The sequence below is a fragment of the Pyrus communis genome, chromosome 3 (genome assembly GCF_963583255.1).
Source record: "Pyrus communis chromosome 3, drPyrComm1.1, whole genome shotgun sequence".
NCBI classification, from domain to species: domain Eukaryota; kingdom Viridiplantae; phylum Streptophyta; class Magnoliopsida; order Rosales; family Rosaceae; genus Pyrus; species Pyrus communis.
In genome coordinates, this window is record NC_084805.1 from 13255138 (window position 1) to 13275854 (window position 20717).

General features: G+C 43.3%; 1 protein-coding gene across 1 annotated transcript; it reads right to left on the reverse strand.

The window, feature by feature from the left end:
- Positions 1-19019: 19019 nt before the first annotated feature.
- Positions 19020-19592, reverse strand: LOC137727399 (phytosulfokines-like). The gene is made up of 2 exons (XM_068466268.1): positions 19442-19592; positions 19020-19314 (listed from the first exon to the last, which is right to left on the reverse strand). The coding sequence occupies exons 1-2, from the start codon at positions 19565-19567 to the stop codon at positions 19183-19185; spliced, it is 258 nt and encodes an 85-aa protein (XP_068322369.1). The 5' UTR covers positions 19568-19592; the 3' UTR covers positions 19020-19182.
- Between the last annotated feature and the right edge of the window lie 1125 nt (positions 19593-20717).

Genomic DNA, 20717 nt, shown 5'->3' on the forward strand with positions numbered 1-20717 from the left:
TACAACACTCTCATTCTTCATTTCGCCGGCCGAGGCGAGGAAAGCCTTAGGAAGGGAGAGCACGATGCCTTCCTCTTCTACTGGTACAACAAATTCATTTGTTGTACTCGGTCGAACAAATGCCTGGTGGAGAACATGCCGGTGGCCCAGGCACTGGCTAATGGTCGCTTGCTGGCGCTCAGTCCAGCCGTACTCGCCAATCTCTACCGTTGCCTGGCCGAGGCGACCATTGGCAAGATCGACCCGCATCAGAACGGACCCCTCTGGGTGTTCCAACTCTGGTTGCAGGTTTACTTCTCTACTCTTCGACCGGAGGTCCCTGCCTTCCAGCGAACGGCCGCCCTCGGTCTTCAACTGGCATCTCGACCGGCACCACCTCACCGGGCCGACGAGATTTTCAAACACTTCCTCGGCCTAGATGTCCTCTCGGATGACGAGTTCCTGGTGTGCCGGCGCCAGGAGTACCCTTCCTCGCTCAAGCTTCCTACGGCCGCGTGGGCCGCGTCCGAGGATGCGGACATTCGTCAGCGCTGGGGGTCGTTTGTTTTGGCTCGCGACCTTCCACTGGGTTGCGATGCCCGCCAAGCTGGCTGGGAGGTCTACCACCCCCATTTTGTCGCCCGGCAGCTCGGCTATATTCAAGGCAGCCCCGTCCCCCTGCTCGCTTCTCGGTCACTCCTAAGTCGGGGGCGTCTTACCGGTTCCTCTGAGAGGGAGTGCAAGACGTCCGACCAGGAGTTCCAAGAGAAGTGCAGAAAATTCAGGATTCGGCCGGCGGTCCCTGAATCTCTGGGAACTGATACCTTCGGGGACTGGTGGGAGGAGTACACCGGCAACTTCTTCGGCGCCCCGGCCGAAGATCTGGCGATGAAGATCTTCGGCGACCGCCCAAGGTCAACATCCTCGACACAGCCTAAGGAGTCGACCCAAGGTAGTCTTTCCGTTCTTCTTTCCTCCTTTGTTTTACAACTTGATCCTCGTTGCTAATTACTTCGCTTTTCAGGGGTTCGCGTGCCGAGGACGGTGGAGGTGGTCGCCGCGGTGGCAAAGGTGAAGAAAGCGCCTATGAAGAGGACCCTTGTCACCGAGCGGTCGATCCCTGCCAAACGCCCCCACCAAGGGGCCGAGCCGGCGGAAGAGGCCCCTCGTCCTTCTAAGCGCGTCAAGAAATTGGCGAAGAAGGGCGACCGGGAGATTCATGTCGTCCCCAGTGACATTACTGGGACGCCCGCTCCTGCCGGCTCTCCATCTGTGCCGGCTGCCCAGGCACCTCCAACCTCGAATCCTCCAGCCGTCTCCCAGGCCGATCCAATCGTCGCACCCGCATCCGCTCATACTTCAGAGCCAGTCGTGGCGCCCGAAATGGGGAAATCGGCTGCTCCTGCCGAAACACCCCCGACTCCAACGGTCGTTTTGGAGGTATAATTCTGCTTCTACTCTTGTTCCTTCAGGTTTCTTGGTCGTAAAATAATCTGTTTTTTTGTCCAGGATGTCGAGAGCGAGAGCGAAGAGGTTCCCCTGGAACGCCGACGCCGACCAGTAAACTCTCCTCCCGTCCATCCTCCTCCTGTAGTCGAGGTGACCGCTCGACCACGTCCTACTGCGGCGGAACGTGGCAAGAGACCCATGGTCGATCCTGAGGCCACGACTGAGTCACCGATCCACCCGCAGGACGAAGACCCCCCCATTCCTCCACAGGAAGTCTCTTCGGCCTTTGTAAGTATTGTTTCTTGTGTTTTTTGAGTTTTTTGTGACACGTTTTTTTTTTGAAAAGATATTAAATGTCAGGTGCCTGAACATTCATTTCACCGGCAATTTTACGCGCCGAGGGGCGTTGTCTATATTTCCTGGCCGCCGTCGTGGCCATCAAATGTAGATAACCTCCATCGGCCGCGTGAATTGCGTAGCGGTCTAAGGCACTGGGCTCGGCCATTAAGCTCCCTGGGTTCGAGCAATGACCCAGAGGGCATGGCCGAAGTCTCCTCTCAGCAGGTCTAAAACAATCCCCCTTTTTCTTTATGCACTATATCACGTCTTACTTTCCCTCACAGTTTTCCTTTTATGTGCACAGCCATCGTGGGAAGTGGAACTTGACGCTCTGCTTCAAAGCACGACTGGTGAGGTCGGCTCTTCTGCAGCTCCGGTCGACTCGGCAGGAGCCACGCCCGCCGAAGTCTTCGTGAAGCTGCACGAAGTCCTATCTCTGACTGCTTCCCAAGCTCTTCGGTGCAAGGGCCTCGACTCTGTTGGGGAGTGTCTTAATGACCTCGCCAGCGATGGTCACCTGAGCCCGGAGGGCATCTCTTTCCTAACCGACCTCCTGGAGCGGACTCGGCAACACTTTCTTGTCTTTGAGCGTGCCCTACAGGCCGAGGACGATTTGAAGGTGGCCAAGGTTGCGCATGAGGCTGGCCGAGTAGAGATGGAGGCTTTCAAGGCAAAGAAAGCAAAGCTGACCGAGTTTGATCTCCAGATCTCTGACCTCCAGCGTCAGATTTCTGACCTTCAACGTCAAAGGTCGGCTGCTGCTTCCGAGCTTGAGAAGGATTTTGAGGCTAACAAGGCTCGGCTGACGGCCTTCGCTGCCGGCGCACGGCGTATCTAGCAACTGCAGTGCAACAAGAAAACGCGGCAGGCTGAAATAATTTTGAGCGAGGCGAAGTGGCTGGAGCTGAAAGCTGCCCTTGAGACTTACCTCCCCTCGACCCCTTAGGAGTTCATCATTGTATTTGTACTTGTAATGATTTTTTGTTATCAATACAATGGTCGTCTTGCTCTCAATACAATGGTCTTACTCTTGCATTTCCCATGTAATTGGATAGTACTTCTTTAAAAACTTTCCATTAATCGGTAATTTGTGAACTGAACCCGTCCGATCTCTTAGATGATATGCCCCCCTGCCGAGGACTTTGTGAACGATGAATGGCCCTTCCCAATTTGGCGACCACTTGCCAAATCTGGGGTCTTTAATTCCAACAGGCAACACAGTTTGCCAAACCAGTTCTCCCTCGCCGAACGTTTTTTGTCTTACACGCTGATTATATGCTCGCTCGGCAATTTTCTTTTGTGCTATCAACAAGTTACCCGCGTCGATTCGACTTTCTTCCAAGTCTTCTAACTCTTGTCGCATCGCTTGACTATATTCAATACTGCACAAATCATTCTGCTCAATTACTCGCAACGAGCTTATACTCAATTCGACTGGTAACATAGCGTCGTGTCCATAAGTCAATGCATAGGGAGTGGTTCCAGTGGCCGACCGGGGTGAAGTTCGGTATGCCCATAATGCTTCATTTAACTTCAAATGCCACAACCCCGGTTTCTCTTTTACCATTTTTTCAAGGATGCCGATCAACACTTTATTGCTTGCCTCGGCCTGCCCGTTTGCCTGTGGGTAATACGGCGTAGATTGCTCCAGTCGGATATTCAAACTTGCCGCGTATTCCCTAAACCTATCGGCCGTAAATATCGTACCATTATCAGTTATGATCGTTTCTGGCACGCCGAATCTGGTCACAATATTCTCCTCTACGAAGTTGCATACCTCTTTAGCAGTTAATTCGGCGTATGACCTTGCCTCGACCCACTTAGTGAAATAGTCAGTTGCTACCATTATCCACGCGTGTTTCGCTGCCCCTGATGATGGCGTGATTTTGCCAATTACGTCCATTGCCCAACCCCTGAATGGCCAAGGTTTAGTGACCGAGTGTAGTAAATCGGCCGGGGCTCTCTGTATAGGTCCATGAATTTGGCATGGTACGCACCTCCGTGCATATTCGATGCAATCTTTTAATATATTGGGCCAAAAATAACCGTGTCGTCGGAGCAACCAACGCATCTTTCGTCCGGACTGATGTGCCCCACAAATTCCTTCATGTACCTCGGCCATTACTTGGGTGGTCTCTTGTGGGCCGAGGCACAATAGTAGTAACCCGTCCTCGCCCTTGCGATATAACTCATTTTGGTACGACACGTAATTCGTGGCGTGGACCTTCGTTCTTCGGTCATGTTTCCCATTGGGGTTATCGAGGTATCGTAACATCGTCCTTCTCCAATCATCTGGTTCTACTTCGACGGCACATATTTCCACGGGATCTCCTCGTTCTAGTAGGGATGGGAGAGACATTACCCTTGTGCGTATTACGTGTGCGCGCTGGAGAGTTTGCCGATTGATCAAGGCTGGGTACGAGCGCAGACCTGTGACTGCAATTCGGCCTAGCTTGCCCCCCATGAGTTGTGCTCCGGAGGCGATCTGGGCGAGTTCGTCGGCGTCTGTGTTGTGGATGCGTGAAATGTGTTCAAAGGTGATCCGTTCGAACGACTCGGCCAGGTAGGTGGCGACCATGTGATAGGGCGCTAAAGTACAACTCATGCAACGAAACAGGCCGTTTATCTGGTTAATTACAAGTTCGGAATCACCGAGGACGAGAACGCGGGAGGCCCGTAGATCGTGTAAAACGTGGAGGCCGATAATGAGGGCTTCATATTCGGCCTGATTATTGGTGCAGCTGAAATCTAACTTGAGAGAAAAATACCATCGGCAGTGGTCAGGCGATTGAATTGCAATGCCCACACCCGCCGAGGTCGAAGTGCTGGAACCATCAAAATGCATAGTCCAATGACCATCGCGCGTGGTGATTAAACCGATATCGACGTTGTCTCCCTCGGAACCATAAGGGGAAGGGTGTTGGGCCAAGAAATCGGCGAGAGCTTGCCCCTTGACGGCTTTTTGGGGTACATACTGAAGGCTGAACTCGGATAACGCGAGCGTCCATTTCCCGATTCGGCCTTTGACAATAGGCCGAGTGAGCATGTATCGAATTACGTCTGTTTGGGCGATGACCTGCGTTACTGATGGGAGCATGTAATGCCGAAGCTTGGATGCAGCAAAAAACAAAGCTAAGCACAGTTTTTCGACAGGGGAGTAATTGAGCTCTGGTTCATTCAGATTTCGGCTAAGATAAAAGATCGCTTGTTCACGTCCTCCATTGTTGTCTTGAGCGAGGAGGCAACCAATGGATTCAGTAGCTGCCGAAATGTATAATTTAAGGGGTTTGTTGCGACATGGTGGAACGAGCACGGGTGGGGTTGAAAGGGCCACCTTGATTTGCGTAAATGCCATTTGATGCTCTTCGCGCCATTCAAATTTGTCGGTATCCTTAAGTTTTAAGAGCGTAGAGAATGCCTTCATCTTACCCGCCGAATTGGCGATGAAGCGACGGAGGAAATTTATCTGCCCGAGTAACGACTGGAGCTGCTTCTTTGTCGTCGGCGGTGGTGCGCTAATGATGGCGCGGGCTTTATTTTCGTCGACCTCGATGCCGCGATGGTGCACCAAAAATCCTAAGAAATTACCGGCCGAAACACCGAAAGCACACTTGGCCGGGTTCATCTTGAGGTTGTTTTTGCGCATGCGAAGGAACGCTTGCCTCAGGTCGTCCAGGTGTGTTTGACGACGTTTGGATTTTACGACCACATCATCGATATAAACTTCGACGATTGTACCGATTAAGTCGTGGAAGATCATATTCATGGCTCTTTGGTATGTGGCGCCAGCATTCTTGAGGCCGAAAGGCATGACTACCCATTCGTAAGTACCAAGTGCCCCCGGGCAACGGAAAGCCGTCTTGTGGACGTCAGCTTCGGCGATGAAAATCTGGTTATAACCCGCATGACCGTCCATAAAAGAGAGCAATTCATGATTAGCCGCGACATCAATTAATAAATCTGAGATCGGCATCGTATATTCATCCTTGGGAGTAGCCAGATTTAGATTACGGAAATCGATGCAAATGCGGAGGGCACCGTTTTTCTTTAATACGGGGACGATATTGGCCAACCATTCGACATACCGAGCGGTCCTAATAAACCCGGCTTTTAGAAGCCGAACTAATTCTTCCTTAATGCCGAGTTGTACTTCGTTTGAAAATCGGTGAGGAGGCTGTCGAAAAGGCTTACACCCCTCCTTGATGCGTAGTTCGTGCTCCACAAGGTTTCGGTCGAGGCCTGGCATTTCATGATAACTCCACGCAAAGCAATCTTTAAATTCGTGGAGTAATTTACGGAGTTCGACCTTCATGGACGATGGGAGTAACGCACTAATAAACAATGTTCGAGGATCCTCAGCCGTGCCGACGTTCACTTCCTCTAACGGGTCCTTGACTTGAGGTCGATGGTCTTCGAGTTCGGCCGGCGCAGCCTGAACTTTATCGAAAGATAGAACGGGGCCGTTATCTGATTCGGCCAGAAATTCGATTAAATTGACGCCAGAATGTGGTTGCTTGGTAATGGCGTACCAATGGGCCAGCAGACGTTCCATTGTAGATGAAACCGCGGCCTGACGCCGTTCTTGTGTGGTGTGCTCAATCATCGGCATTGATAACCAAGTTCGCCAAGCCAAGTCTCGCCGAATCCTGTTGGACAGTCTCGGCGCCGACCTCAATCACTTTTTGCATTGAAATTCTCGTCGGCCGTCCATCCTCGTTAAGGCCTTGGAGGGTGATGTAGCCGACGTGATCATCATAATAGCGAGCCTGAATCATGTTGGTTTCAAATGGTTGGTTATCGGCCGGGTGAACTACGACCGATTTGCCATCCCAAAAGATGAGGACTTGGTATAATGATGAAGGAATGCAACTGGTTTGGTGGATCCAGTCGCGGCCAAGTAATGCGTTATAATCCGCCTTGGAATCAATGACAAAGAATGCCGTCATGTGTTGACGACCGGCAATGCTAACTTCCAGCGGGAGCACCCCTTTTGTCTGAGATTTGTCACCAACAAAGCTGCTCATAGTGATCCCTGACGGAATGAGTTCATTATCAGAACGGCGTAAAGCCTTCATGACGGATATTGGCATAATGTTGACCGTGGCTCCACAGTCGACAAATACTTTAGAAATGGGAAATCCTTCGATGTGTGCCGTGACGTACAACGGCTTCAGGTGTTGGAGATTAACCGAGGAGGAGCGGGGAAATAGCTCGGCCAAAGCTGCCTTAAGGTTATCTCCGCTTTGGTTTTCTCGGTCGTCGTCGTTTGCGACGAAGTCTACTTGTGTGGCTTCCTCGGCAACTACGTCCCCGTCCAAGAAACTCGACTGGTGGGTACTCGGTTGGAATTCAGCGGGTAGAACGTGTACCATACTAATCTCCATATGTTCGAGGACGGAGGGGCCCATTGGGTCATGGTCGTCGTCTTCCGGAGAACTATCCTCTGTAGCAGTCGTCGGAAAATCCTCGATCAGACTTTTGAGTTCCTCGGTAAGAGCCGGTATCCGAGTCGTGGGAACCAAATCGAGTGTGGGTGGGCCATTTCCTTCGACGATGTGGACTGCCGAAGATTTATGTTGGTCCTTTGTTACACGGGCTCGTTCTTCATATGCAATACGGGCGTTCCTCGTGTCTAGATAGGTATCCAATCGTGCTATCCGTTTTTCCTCGTCGGCCGTGAGGCCGAAGAGCGATACAGCTGAGAAGACTTCGAAATGATAGCGTAAATGCTGAAGGTCTTCGAGCGAAAAGGGTAATTCGGCGGCGTCGATATCTGTATAAGGATCGACCTCAAAACCAAGGACCCGAGCCTCCCGTATATGTTGGAACCTAGCTTTAATGGCTGGATCAGAAGTTTTCTGGATAATCTGCTCGGCATCAGGACAAGTTAGCGCTAAGTCGAGGGCTTCCTGGCATGCCTTGGGGAGTCCGTACAAATCATTTGCGGAGTATTTCTTATGAAATTCTCGCATGTATTCCATGGATGCACCGAGGAATGGAGGGTGTAAGTTGCGCCGTATTTTGATAAACGGCTCGCGCGTTGGTAACGGAGAAAGTTTCCTTTCGGCCTCTTGTGTAAAGTATTCTAGACGAGCTCTCGTTTCCCCAGGCCGGAGAAGGATCTTAATACGTTTCTCAGCTTCCTCAATAGTGGTTTCGAAATCAGCATCCGCTACTTTCTTCCCTTCGACTAACTCGGTCATGATAGTCGGGGTTGGCCGTTCGCCAATATCTTCCACGGCCTTTTTTGGTTGCCATTGGTTGGCCGGACTAGCTTGCGCTTCTTGTCGCCGAGCCATGCAATCTATCCGTTGGCGGCGACGTTTTTGAGATTTAGATAGCGCTGTATACAAGCCGGTTGGAGAGTTGTAACTGTACCAGCGTTGATCTGATGTCCTCGGTGGTTTGAAAGTTTTGCGATCGGCTGGTAATACTGAACTGTTGGCATTGCGCGAGTAATAATCCTCATTATAGAAAGGTGCGTCGAAATCAAGACGCCGCCTGGCCGAGGTCTGGTCTTTCGGCTGTACTTGTGGGCCGAGTCGATCAAACACTTGACGTCGTGGACCTAATCCCTTTGATGATGTAAGGGCCGTAGGTGATGTTGAAGATTTCTTCCCAGGTTCGACTGGTGTTTTACAATGGTCACATAAAACCTTCGAGCTACAAGTTCCGTCGGATTTTGACCTTGTCATCGGCTCCTCGGCGGGTCGCACTGATTGTTCCGTTGGCGGTGCATTTGAAAATATATCAAGCTTTAGTCTTGTTCGACCATTTTGTTGACGGATATGCTGCACCGGGACATATTCGGCCTTCCCTTTGTTCTTGGGAAGGTGGGCATCCACCATACCAATCGTTGTCGAAGGGAAAGGATTAACGTCGACCGCCATTTTTTCCGGAAATTTCAACTTTCCTTTTTCGATCCAGCTTTGAATTGTGTCCCGGAACACAACACAATTATTGGTTGCATGCTTATTAGAATTATGATACTTGCAGTATATCTTTCCTTTTAATTCATCGGCCTTAGGGATAGTATGCCCCGGCCGAAGCTTGATGATTTTTGCTGCCAATAACTGATCGAAAATTGCGTCAGCTTTGGTGATATCAAAAGTGTATACTTTTGATGACTTACCTGTTTCCTCGGCGGTCAAACGGGTTTTGGCGTCCTTGGTATTTACTTGCGCCAAAGCCTTGCAAACATAGGGTTTGTCTATTATGATCTCGGCCGCATCCACACTCGCATACTGAGGGTCTTCACTTTCGGCCGATGCATAGCTCACCGTGGGGTTCTTATACAACGTCCCCCGGGATGGTGACTTTGATATCTTTTCTTCTCGGAGCAGATACTCATATTGTTCGACGTGTTGAGCAAGTTCGTACATATCTCGAATATTTGCCCCCAGAAACTTCTTCTTGTACTCCACGTCCAATCCGTTGAGGGCGATCCTGACGAATTCCACTTCGGGGAGTGGCACTCGGCACCAATTCCTGGCCGATTTAAACCTTGTTAGGTATTCCATTGGAGATTCATCAGATGCTTGAGCCATCCTGGCCAAGGATGATACGGACATCTCCATCCCTGGCCGATAGAATTGTTCATGGAACTTTTCGACCAACTCTTCCCAACTCTGCACGGAGTTGGGTGGAAGATTAATGTACCAGGCGAAGGCTGAGCCTGTCAGTGAAAAGTTAAACAGCCGTAGTTTGTAGAAATCACTATTGACGTCCCCACACTGCGCTGTGAACCGAGCCACATGTTCTAGTGAGGATAAAGATGATTCCCCGGCGAAGAGGCTGAAATCGGGGATCTTAAATCCTCGTGGGTATTCAAACCTTTCCACATAAGCCGGGTATGGGTGAATGAATTTTGGAAACTTCGGCCCTTTCTTTAGGGCCGAATCAATCATTCTCTGGATTTCTGTCACGTTTATGGAAGCATCTTCATCTCCCTGGCTTGGTCCCTCGGATCTATTTCCTGGTCCTCTTCTCTCTAAGGGGACTGGCTGCGGTCGAGCGGACCCTCTCTCGGCTGGTATGGGCACATTTGTCGGGAACTGCCGCGGTTGGCCGACCTGTCCATCTTCGAAAGCTTTACTGACTAGTAGTTCAAGCATTCGGGTCTGTGTATCGCTGTTACTACGTATTGCGTCTAGCAAATCATTCATCTTCTGACCAATCGACTGCTCGACCTGACGATATTGTTCATCCAGTCGTCTTCGAAGGAAAGTCCTAGTTGGTGGATCGGAACCTTCCCCGCCATCGTCATCACAATCTTCCACAATCCCTTCCATGAACATTCCAGCTGTTTGATTCGGGACTGCGGGGTTGTGAAGTTGCCCGCCGAGACAGACCTCATTCTCTCGGCGTGTTACACTTGTGGCCTCGGGCGGCGCAATTATGATCGGATTTTTTGTAGAGTGCAAATCCTACCCAAGGCCTTGCACTGGTAAGTCAGTCGTTGACTTTCCCATGGTTGTTTTCTGCTTCGTAGACCGTGTCTCGATGGTCATGAACTCCGAAAGTTTAGCACAAATGGTCCCACTGGGCGTGCCAAAATGTTGACCCTAATAATTACAAAACCTACGTGGCGCGCAGGCCGAGTAACTAGTAAGCTAACTACGTCCTTCGGTCGAATGCGGGGCGTGCCAACTCGTCGGCCGAGCTCGGCCGAGGAGTACAATTTGTTGATGTCGCTTGGAGCGCGTCGTTGACTTCTGTATCTTGCGATTGCGACCGAGGAAGGAACGCTCTCGGTCTCTGAGTTCTACAGCCTGAAGACAAGGCTGCTAATTCTGCGGAGTTCAATAATCGTCGGAGCCCGATTCGGTCACCGTGATTATATTCGTGAGAGTATAAGCACGTCGAATCGAGACCAAGGTGTATGGGCACAAGTACTCGAACGTGATGTATGTCTTGATGGTAAACGTAGTTCGGCCGTCGGAATGCCGAACCCTGAAACCTACTTGCGAGTATCCAATCATAAAACCACTCGGCGTCCTGTACGCCGAGCAATGTGATTCGTAACACCTAACTATGCCGAGAAAGCTTAGCAAGGTGACCTCTGCCAACAAAGGTTCGAAAACCTTTCTCGACCGAGACTTGGATAGATAATCGGTCGACCTCGACGCAGTGCTGTTTATCCAAACTGAAGGTGCTTCTCGGTCGGCTGATTCTGCGGCAGCAGTGCTGTTTATCCAAACTGAAGGTGCTCGCCGGGCGCTTCCACAGTGCTGTTTATCCAAACTGAAGGTGTGTCGGCAGGAAAAGAAAAGGAAAAATCTCAAGGTGTTTGAGAGGTTTTGCGCAGGGCAATTGTATGCTGATTCTGAAGGTCTTTTCTGTTTGCATGATTTCTTGTATTTATAGTGCCCCATTCCTTGAAACTGACTCCGATTTGGATTGGGAGTCCTTGTCCCATTTCGCTTCTTCTTCGAACAAACCTACTCCTACTGGGATTCTGAATTTTCCTTCGTTTCGGGACTTCATTCCTTGCTGGTCGAGAATCCCAGTCGCAACAGGACTCCCTCGACCCTTCTGTTTATCTGGACCATTAATGATAGGATTTGGCCGACCCTGTTAGCTGGCCCGGGCCTTATTATTCGGCCCATAGCATCTGTTATCACCTTGGGCCGAGCACATCTGACTGCTCGGCCTGCCCAAGATATTTTGGGCCCAAACACATACTTAGTAAGCATATCTAGGATTCTAATGCTATGAATATGTGTGTGCCTGCCCTTGTTGAATGAGGACCTACATATGTTCTAGAGTAGTACGTGTTAATTGCGATTAATATGTGAACCAATTTCTAGGATAAGTAAGACAACGCCAGTACTTACGATGCCTTGTGATGACTCAAACTCTTTTCGTTCTTAATAATTTCTACTTGTTAAATCTATGAACACGCCATTCTAGATTGCATGTTAGGGACTAAGTTAAGTTGAAAACACCATTCTCTTAACATACTACATAAGAAAGAGTAATAGGTTGAGTTGTAACATTGAGCCAACTTGAGCATCTTCATTCGGAAATAGAAGAAATTTGAATGAAACATAAAATGTTTGCATGATTATTTGGTGGTGGATAGCAATTCCCCTAACTCGTTTTCTTAGCTTGTGAACTACAATCTATTTTTATTATTTAAAATCTGTTTCTATTCTGTTTTTGTTCGATTTAATTTAAATATCAAATCAACTCCAAAAATCCCAAAAATTTTTGTGAGTGTAGCTCTGTGTGTCTAGTATCTGAATATAAAATTTCGTAGACTTTAGATAAGTGTAAGTCGGTCTAATAATTATTTTTCGGTGGCTGGTCAGTAGGGACAACAACCCAGTTTTTGTGACATTTTAAGTAGTTAGATAAAACAATCTTCTGCGGGAAAGACCCTTATTTTCATATGCTACAATTGACAAATATTATTGTTAATAAGGAAAATTAATAGGACATTTGTGTTCTACTTTGTGGTGTGCTTTTAATCCTATCAGTATTTGATCAAAGAAGGGTATATCAACAATGTCATTTGCCCTTGTGTGTTCATTAAGAAATCCAATTATGGATTTGCTATAGTGACAATATATGTTGATGATATGAACTTAGTTGGAACTTCTGAAGAGCTCAATAAAACTATTGAATATCTGAAAAGTGAATTTGAAATGAAAGACCTTGGAAAAACAAAATTTTATCTCGGCCTGCAGATCGAGCATTATGCTAGTGGAATTTTGGTCCACCAATCAGCTTACATTGAAAATATTCTGAAGCGATTTGGTATGAACAAGGCTTATCCACTCAGCACGCCAATGGTCTTTCGTTATTTGGACGTTAAAAAAGATCCATTCCGTCCAAAAGAAGATGATGAGCTGGTCCTTGGTCCAGAAGTACCATATCTGAGTGCAATAGGTGCTTTGTTATATTTAGCACAATGTACTAGACCAGATATATATCTTTTTCAGTCAACTTGTTAGCAAGGTATAACTCTGCTCCAACAATTCATCATTGGAAATGTGTTAAAGATGTATTGCGATACATTCGTGGGACAGCATACATGAGTCTCTTCTACTCAAAGAACTCCACAAATGACCAGGTCCTTGTTGGATATGCAAATGCTGGTTTCCTCTCTGATCCGCATAAAGCATGTTCACAAACTGATATGTGTTTAAGAATGGAGATATAGCAATCTCATGGCGCTCAACCAAGCAAACATTAGTTGCTACATCTTCAAATCATTCAGAAATACTTGCTTTACATGAAGCAAGTCGTGAATGTTCTTGGTTAAGATCAATGATCCATCATATCTGGAATTCATGTGGTCTAACTTCGAAGATAGACAATCCAACTGTCATTCATGAAGATAATGCAGCCTGTGTTGCCCAACTGAAGGAAGGATTCATCAAGGACGATAAGACTAAACACATATCTCCAAAAATTTTCAGTGCACATGAGCTTCAGAAGGCTAAAGTCATTGAAGTCAGACAAATCCTTCTAATGAAAATTTGGCATATTTGTTCACTAAATCTCTACCAAAATGCATGTTTCAGAAGTTAGTGCAAAGTATCGGATTACGTTGACTTACCAAATAACTAACTTTGGAGAATGCAGAATCGGGAAGAGATACATATCAGGAGGAGTGTTCATGATACATGCTTGTTGTACTCTTTTTCATTCGACTAGGATTTTTCCCATTGGGTTTTTCCTATCAAGGTTTTAACGAGGCAACATAAGCATACTTGACACTATATCAACAATCCAGGAAAAGTTGTACTCTTTTTCCTTCGCTATGATTTTTTCCCAATGGGCTTTTCCAAGCAAGGTTTTAACGAGGCAACTCATGTTGATATGTGGGCATCCAAGGGGGAGTGTTGAAAATGCTGGTGGGTAGTGAATGCCCACAGTACTTTGGCAGAAATTTTCAATGCCCATGCAAAGTGAAATTGAATTTGTAAATGCATGGAGGTTGTATTGTCAAAGGAAGTGTTGTAAACTTCAATGTGCAGTTAATGCATCAGTTTGGAGTTGCTCTATAAATAGAGCACTCCGGATGCTTTCAATAGACAGAAAAACATACAGACAGAAAGAAAGAAAGATCAATAACATCATCTATTCCTCCGTATTTATTTGTTATCCTCTTGTACTATAGTTTCAGTGTGACATTTTACATCTGCCTCGCACCTATCATTAAAAAGGTTATCTCTCTAACTTTTACTTATAACACAAATTTGAAACTGCTTTTTTGCTCGATTAGGACGTGACAAAATATTTGTTTAAAGCCAAATTAGTTTAATTTTCCGGCAAGCTAGCACTAGCACGTCGTTGAGTACTACCAAATCAACAACTGATCTTATAAGCATAACTATGCAAGTGTGCGCCGGTTGCAGTTGGCAGTTGAACGTCGACCATTAAATGCTAAGCTTCTCTCTGAAGGATGACCACTCCATGTATATCCTATTTAATTTCTTTGACCCAAATTTCATATATAAATAAATGGAATATTGCGAGTAGGCTTCTGGATCTGTACTAAATAGAATATGAAAATATAGAACAATAAGTTAAATGAGTGAGAGATTTAAATTATATCATCTTATGTTGAGGTTAAATTAGACACGTCCTAATCTGTCAAGTTAGTAGGACACATCAAACTCCTAATAAGTAGAGAACAATTTATATGAAACGGGTACAATGTTAATTGGCGTTCCATGCCAATGACATAAAAACATATGAACAAAAGCTTACACATATCTTTATTTTATTAGAGTGGAATGCCATCATAGTAGTATAGGAAAGGGATCATCTCTGGATCCCTTCCGCCAAATCCTACCAATCAACAAATCTGGACCCTTAAAATTTGATCCAACGACTAAAAACAGAGAACTCTTTAAAAGTTATAATAACTTTAACTGTTAGATCAAATTTCAAAGGTCCGAATTTGTTGATTATTAGAATTTGATGGAAGCGATCCAGAAAGGATCCCTTGCTATGCATGTCCTTCTCCAATAAGTGGGTGACAAATAAACCTTCAAAGGAGCAAGCAGAGCCATGCATATTATATATATGGTTGACCATTAATCGATATTGGTGACAACAGATCACCCGTACTTATCCTCTCATGCTTTGATTTGTTGCAAGAAATGAATAGAGAACTCTAGAAATGAAATGGCTCACGTTGCTGCTGCCATGTATACCACAAAACTATGTAATCCAATTCTTATGACATATTTCACATCCATGCATATATGTATATACGTAACACTCAACGCAATAACACCGTTACTTTTCAACCAGATTATTGGGGTAGGCATATGACTCTTGATAGTGATCAATGGAGTTATGGTGGGCATTCGATCACGTCCTAGCTAATACCGAGGGCATTTATATCGTAGCCTAAGGTCAAATGAGACGACCATGTATTTGATATATGGAAGCTAGTAAAATTCTAAACCAAACATATTGTATGTGGTTCAAATTTTGGTATTAAGATAAAAGCGATTAGAGTGATGAATAAGAATAAGGTAAGTCTAAAATACGGAACTAGCGTTTGCTTCGAGAATTTACTTACCAGAGAGAAAAGAAGCAAATGTTATAAAATGGTTAGGTTAATTAACGTATAAAATAGGAATTCTGAGAATCACGAAAATGATTATGACCATAAAAAACGGAGAGAAGAATTGAAGTTGTGGATACAAAATACGCTCTAAGAAACTGAAGTTCATAAAATATCAACCATTTCATTCTTTAGAAATCGAATTTGGATGGTTGTAGTGTATTCAAATATGCTTTTCCGAAACCAATACCAGATAGCATATATGCAATAATGATAGAGAGAAATTTTACAAAGTTGACTCAGAAAAGAAGGGATTCCGCTAAAGAAATAGCCTTATCGTGTGTTTTTGCATCAACTAATGTCCTGGTTATATGCAACAACTGAGTCGGTCTTTTCCTTTGTGTAAAAGGAGAGAGATCACAAACTCAACCTTTCCATACAATACCAAGTTATTTCTCTACGCGGTTAATGTACCATCAGAAACTTTTATGGGTACCAAGAACACAAATTATGTAGTAGGTTATATTAACAGAAAATAAAAAATTTACATGTTAAACAGAAACATCACTTGTTCATGTTTTAGATATATTGAAAAATTGCTCATCTACTAGGTACACAACTTCCTAAATTAGTCGTCACATTGCACGTGGTGTTAGTGTGTTACTGATAGGATTTTTAGCACCTGCATAAATAGAGATAAAAACGTCGTTCTCCACGGAATTATTTAAAACAATTTATGTAAAAACCAATTCTTAATTAATTACTTAAAACAAAGTTTAGAAAAAGTTGATTTTATAATTTAATATTAAAAATGATTTTCATAAAAACAATATAATAAATTGGCAAGAATGCAAATTTAAGGAAACCAAATTGCAAATTTGAAAAACAATTATAAAAGAACACTAGGTTTCTGCTGTCATCTTAACAATCATATGTAGTTTTACTAATTACTTATGAATTACATATGTAACTTTGAATGTTAAGCTTTCCTAATGCAAATTATCCTCGTCATATTCAAGCAAGAACGTATATCTAACATGCAATCCATCTGTGATATTCAAATCAAATATGAACATGTAAAACTCATTAAGCTTTATGAAAACCCTTTGAAAAACCATGCAACCCTTAAGACATATTCATCCTAAGTGAAATTATAATTTTTAATCACAAGAAATCATGCTCAATTCTCTGGTGATATTCCGACTGAATTGCATCCAATTACCTGTCTAAACATTCTAATGGTCGCAATCATTAACACAAATAGATAGTTTAAACACAGTAATTAATAATTCAAAATATGCATGCATAGTATCATAAGCAGTTAAATAAAGACTATATATTCATGTTAAGACTAGTGGCCTTGCCTAGCAAAAGAAAGTTAGTTACACATGATCATAATTAAAATCAAAAGAAATATTATTAAAAAAAAAGGATAGAAAACACATTGAAAGAAGAATATAAATTGCTAAAGCCTAGCCAAGTTCTCCAAATTGATCCGTATAGAACCTCTAATAGCCAAATAAGCCTTATTTACACTATTACAAATTAAAATCCTTCCTAAAAAGGTCTTCTAAAAACTAGGATACAAAATAAATTAAGAAAAACTAGGTAACAATCTCCCAGTCAAACATGGAGAAACTGGCCAGTTACAAAATAGACACGTTTAGGGCCTTAGACACCACCTTAGATGCCAAAAAGCCCAAATAAGCACAAAACATCACTTTAACAACTTCAAACACTAATTCTTTAATTCATCGCCATAAATTAACTGCTTAGTAGAAAATTTTTAAACTTTGACACGAACAAGTTAAAAGACTCGCAAACATTCTCCAATTGGAATTATTCCAAAATTCATCCATAGGGCACTTTTTGCTCAAAAAGAAGCCTCATGTCCTACAATGGAAACATAAATTGAAATATTAAAATAATTACCAAATATACTAAGATCAGGGTTAAAATATATAATATAAAATTGACTCATTAATCAGTAATTAGCTAATCCATTCAGATTATAACACGTGTATCTAACTACCCCAGATTAACAAAATATTAATCATATTATCAACTAAATCATAATACGTAAATTAACAACACTAACGTAATAGTATGACCATTGCACAAATGTTTCTCCACCCAATAGTATCTATTAGTATGGAATCCACTAAGTAAAGTTTTCTCCCTAAATGAATATATAATAGCAGTTCTCATCATGATTAATCATGTCCATGTCATATGACCAAGATACAAATTAAAGTACGAAATTTGCTTAGTCATTCGAGCATCGGATGCTACAATCTCATGATCTTAGATCCATTAAATGTCGACAGTATGATTCCTGTCCCCAAATTATTAGGATTAAAGTACACTCAATACATACTTTTATATATATATATATATATATATATATATATATATATATATCCAGTACATATTGCCAAGTTTTGTTTAATCAAGTAACAACAAAATTACAGGAAATTTATTATCTTCATCTCTAAATGTTTTATTTTTATTTTTTTTATTTTTATTTTTAATATCTATAACCACGCGATTTGAAATTAAAAACTCTCATTTATAAGTGAAGATAAATAACATTTGACTGTAATACTAACTGACTTTAAATGTATAACCAAGAATCATTACTTTTATAATAATGTTACATGTAGCCCATTGACAACTCAAAATATTGTTATTACTTCTCATCAAGGTAAAATCTTAGTTTGTGATGACTCTGAGTCAATGTAGTTCAAATAGTTTCATTCTTAGTTTTTCATAAACTCTGTAGGCTCATTATGGTTCATCGCTAACATCACTAATATAGTCTCAATTTAACTACATATTATTAAAGCTTCGTTTAGTATTGTTCTTTTCACCAAAAGTTGCTTCACTTTAAAATTAAGCAGTAAAAAAAGTGTTTGCTAAAATTAAATATTATGTTTATTTTGAAAGTAATGGCCTCTTGACAATAGTTTTTAAAAGCATTTTTTGTAAAAAGCTAAGTGGAGCCTTTAATGAATATTTTCAATTTCTATAATAGTCTCATTAGTTTTTTTTTATTTTTGTTAAATGACATTATTTGTATTTACACACACATTTTATCTCCTATAAAACAAAATGATGACTGCCACCTACCACTACAAACACTAACATTACACCACCACCGTCCTTAATTACACCTTCATTGTTGCCACCACCACCACCACCACCACCTCCTCCTCCACCACCACAATCACCACCACAACCTTAACCCCTGCCACCATTGTTACCCCTGCACCCAAACCAACACAAATCACTACTAAAATTCCCACCATAACCATACCATTGCCCCACCACCACCACCATTGTGGTCGCCACCATCCCCACTACCATGTCCATTTTTTGTCATTATATATAATTTTATCACTTTTACATTAAGATATACCAAACACTCTACAATGCTTTTCATATTTACGGTATTTTGAAAAATGCAGTTTATCGCAAACTCATGTGCTTTATTTTACAGCTGATTATTCTTAAAGCACATAATAAGTTTTTCAAAAAAAAAAAAAAAGAAAAAAAAAGAACAATCCAATTAGAAGTAAACCTCTCACATATAAAGTATATGGTATTTTGTATATTTCTATTGTAGATATTTTATCTTCGAACCATTTTAATCCTGAATTAGTTATTATCATGTAAGAATTTGGATGATAACTCATATGGGAGAACTGTAAAGAACGCGGAAAAAGAAAAAAAGAAAGAACCGAAAATTGAAGAACCACCACAACTATCTGTAATATTACACCGGCTAGTACAAAGAAAAATTCCTAAAATAAATTAGTAAAGTATAGAAAAATCAACAAGACTAATCAAGAAAGATGATACATAATTACATATGAAAAAATTAATTATGGCTTGCGCTTCTGCGTATAGATGTAATCAATATGAGCCGCAAGAGTTCTTCTCATTAGGCACTCATCTTCCCCAACTCCTTCACAACTTTCCTCCACCATGGCTTTTTCTACCTCAACATCCTTCAACTACATAAAAAAAAACAAGATCACAAAAAACAAAAATTAGCAAAAACCCACAAAAAATGTACCACAAAGTAAGCTAGTTTATAATATGGTTTTGGTAGAGGAATTATAATTAGTGATAACTAATTACCTCATGTTGAACTTTCACTGCACTGACACCACAAGAAGAAGAAGGCAACGGCCGCGCCGTTGTGCTGAATAATGAGAGAAAGAGGAGGAGGGCAACCACACAGAGGCTGGTGAGCTTGGACGGCATGTTTGATTAAAACGATGACCTGGGAGCTAGCTAGCAGTATTGTATGGTGAGGTGAAACTGTGGACGACTATATATAGACGTTGAAGAACAGCAGAAGGGCAAATGTGGAATTTTGAATATTAGTCCGATGACTCGTTTCTGCCCACTGCTAGTCGTTGACCATTTCTAGAAGATTATATAGCCGCAATTGTATTTAAGTAACGTTAGGTATAAGCTTTTTTTTTTTTTTTTTTTTTTTTTTTTTTTTTTTTTTTTTTTTTTTTTTCGGGTTTTTTTTGGTCAAATGGTAAAATTCATTACCAAGAAAACAAGTACAATAAAGTCCCATACACTGGTTAACTACAACAAAAGAAAAAGCCACAAACACACAAAAGACAAAGCCACAAGGCAAGCCTTAGAGCCCAGCCCACAAAAAACAACAATACAGGAGAACGTAAAAAAACTACCATTCCTGCAGTTGCAACCGCCGTTGCCATCACCAGAAACTGCAAAACGAACTTCACGAACTGATACCTCCCACGAGCACCTTGGATCATGCCATCAAGAACTCCAAAAGTGGTGAAGAACAAAGTCACCACATCCTCCAAGGACCATCTCAAGTACCGCCACTATGAAACCAAAGAAGCACGTAGGAAGACATAACCCACGAGCAACAACGCCAATAAAGGCAAACATTGGGCAGGACCAACAAGGCCCAACAAGGGTGGTGGTACGAACACCCTAGCCAAAACTCTACACACCCTCCCGTAGATCCGTGACAAATCACGGAAAATAGAGACGGTACCCGAACGGAATTGAGGATTGAACGAGAAAAGATGGAAGGGGATGATGGAGATGTTGAAGGGGAATGGGTTGGGGAGGATGGAGGAAAAGGAGGATTGGGAATTAGAGCTCAAAATGGTAAGATTAAAGGCCAAAAGAGAAAGGGGAGGAGGCAGGGATGGGAAAAATTGCAAGCTACTAGAAGAGCAAAGAAAGGAAGAAAAGACAAGAGAGACATGGGACTGCCACCGGCCCTAGCAGCACCTGGGGACAGCGGCAACGCAGAACGATGGAATTGAAGACTACTCACACGAGGCGGTGAGAAATACTCTCACAAATGGAGAGAGTGGTTTATCGAAATTGCTACGTGTTAGGTAAAAGCTTCTGC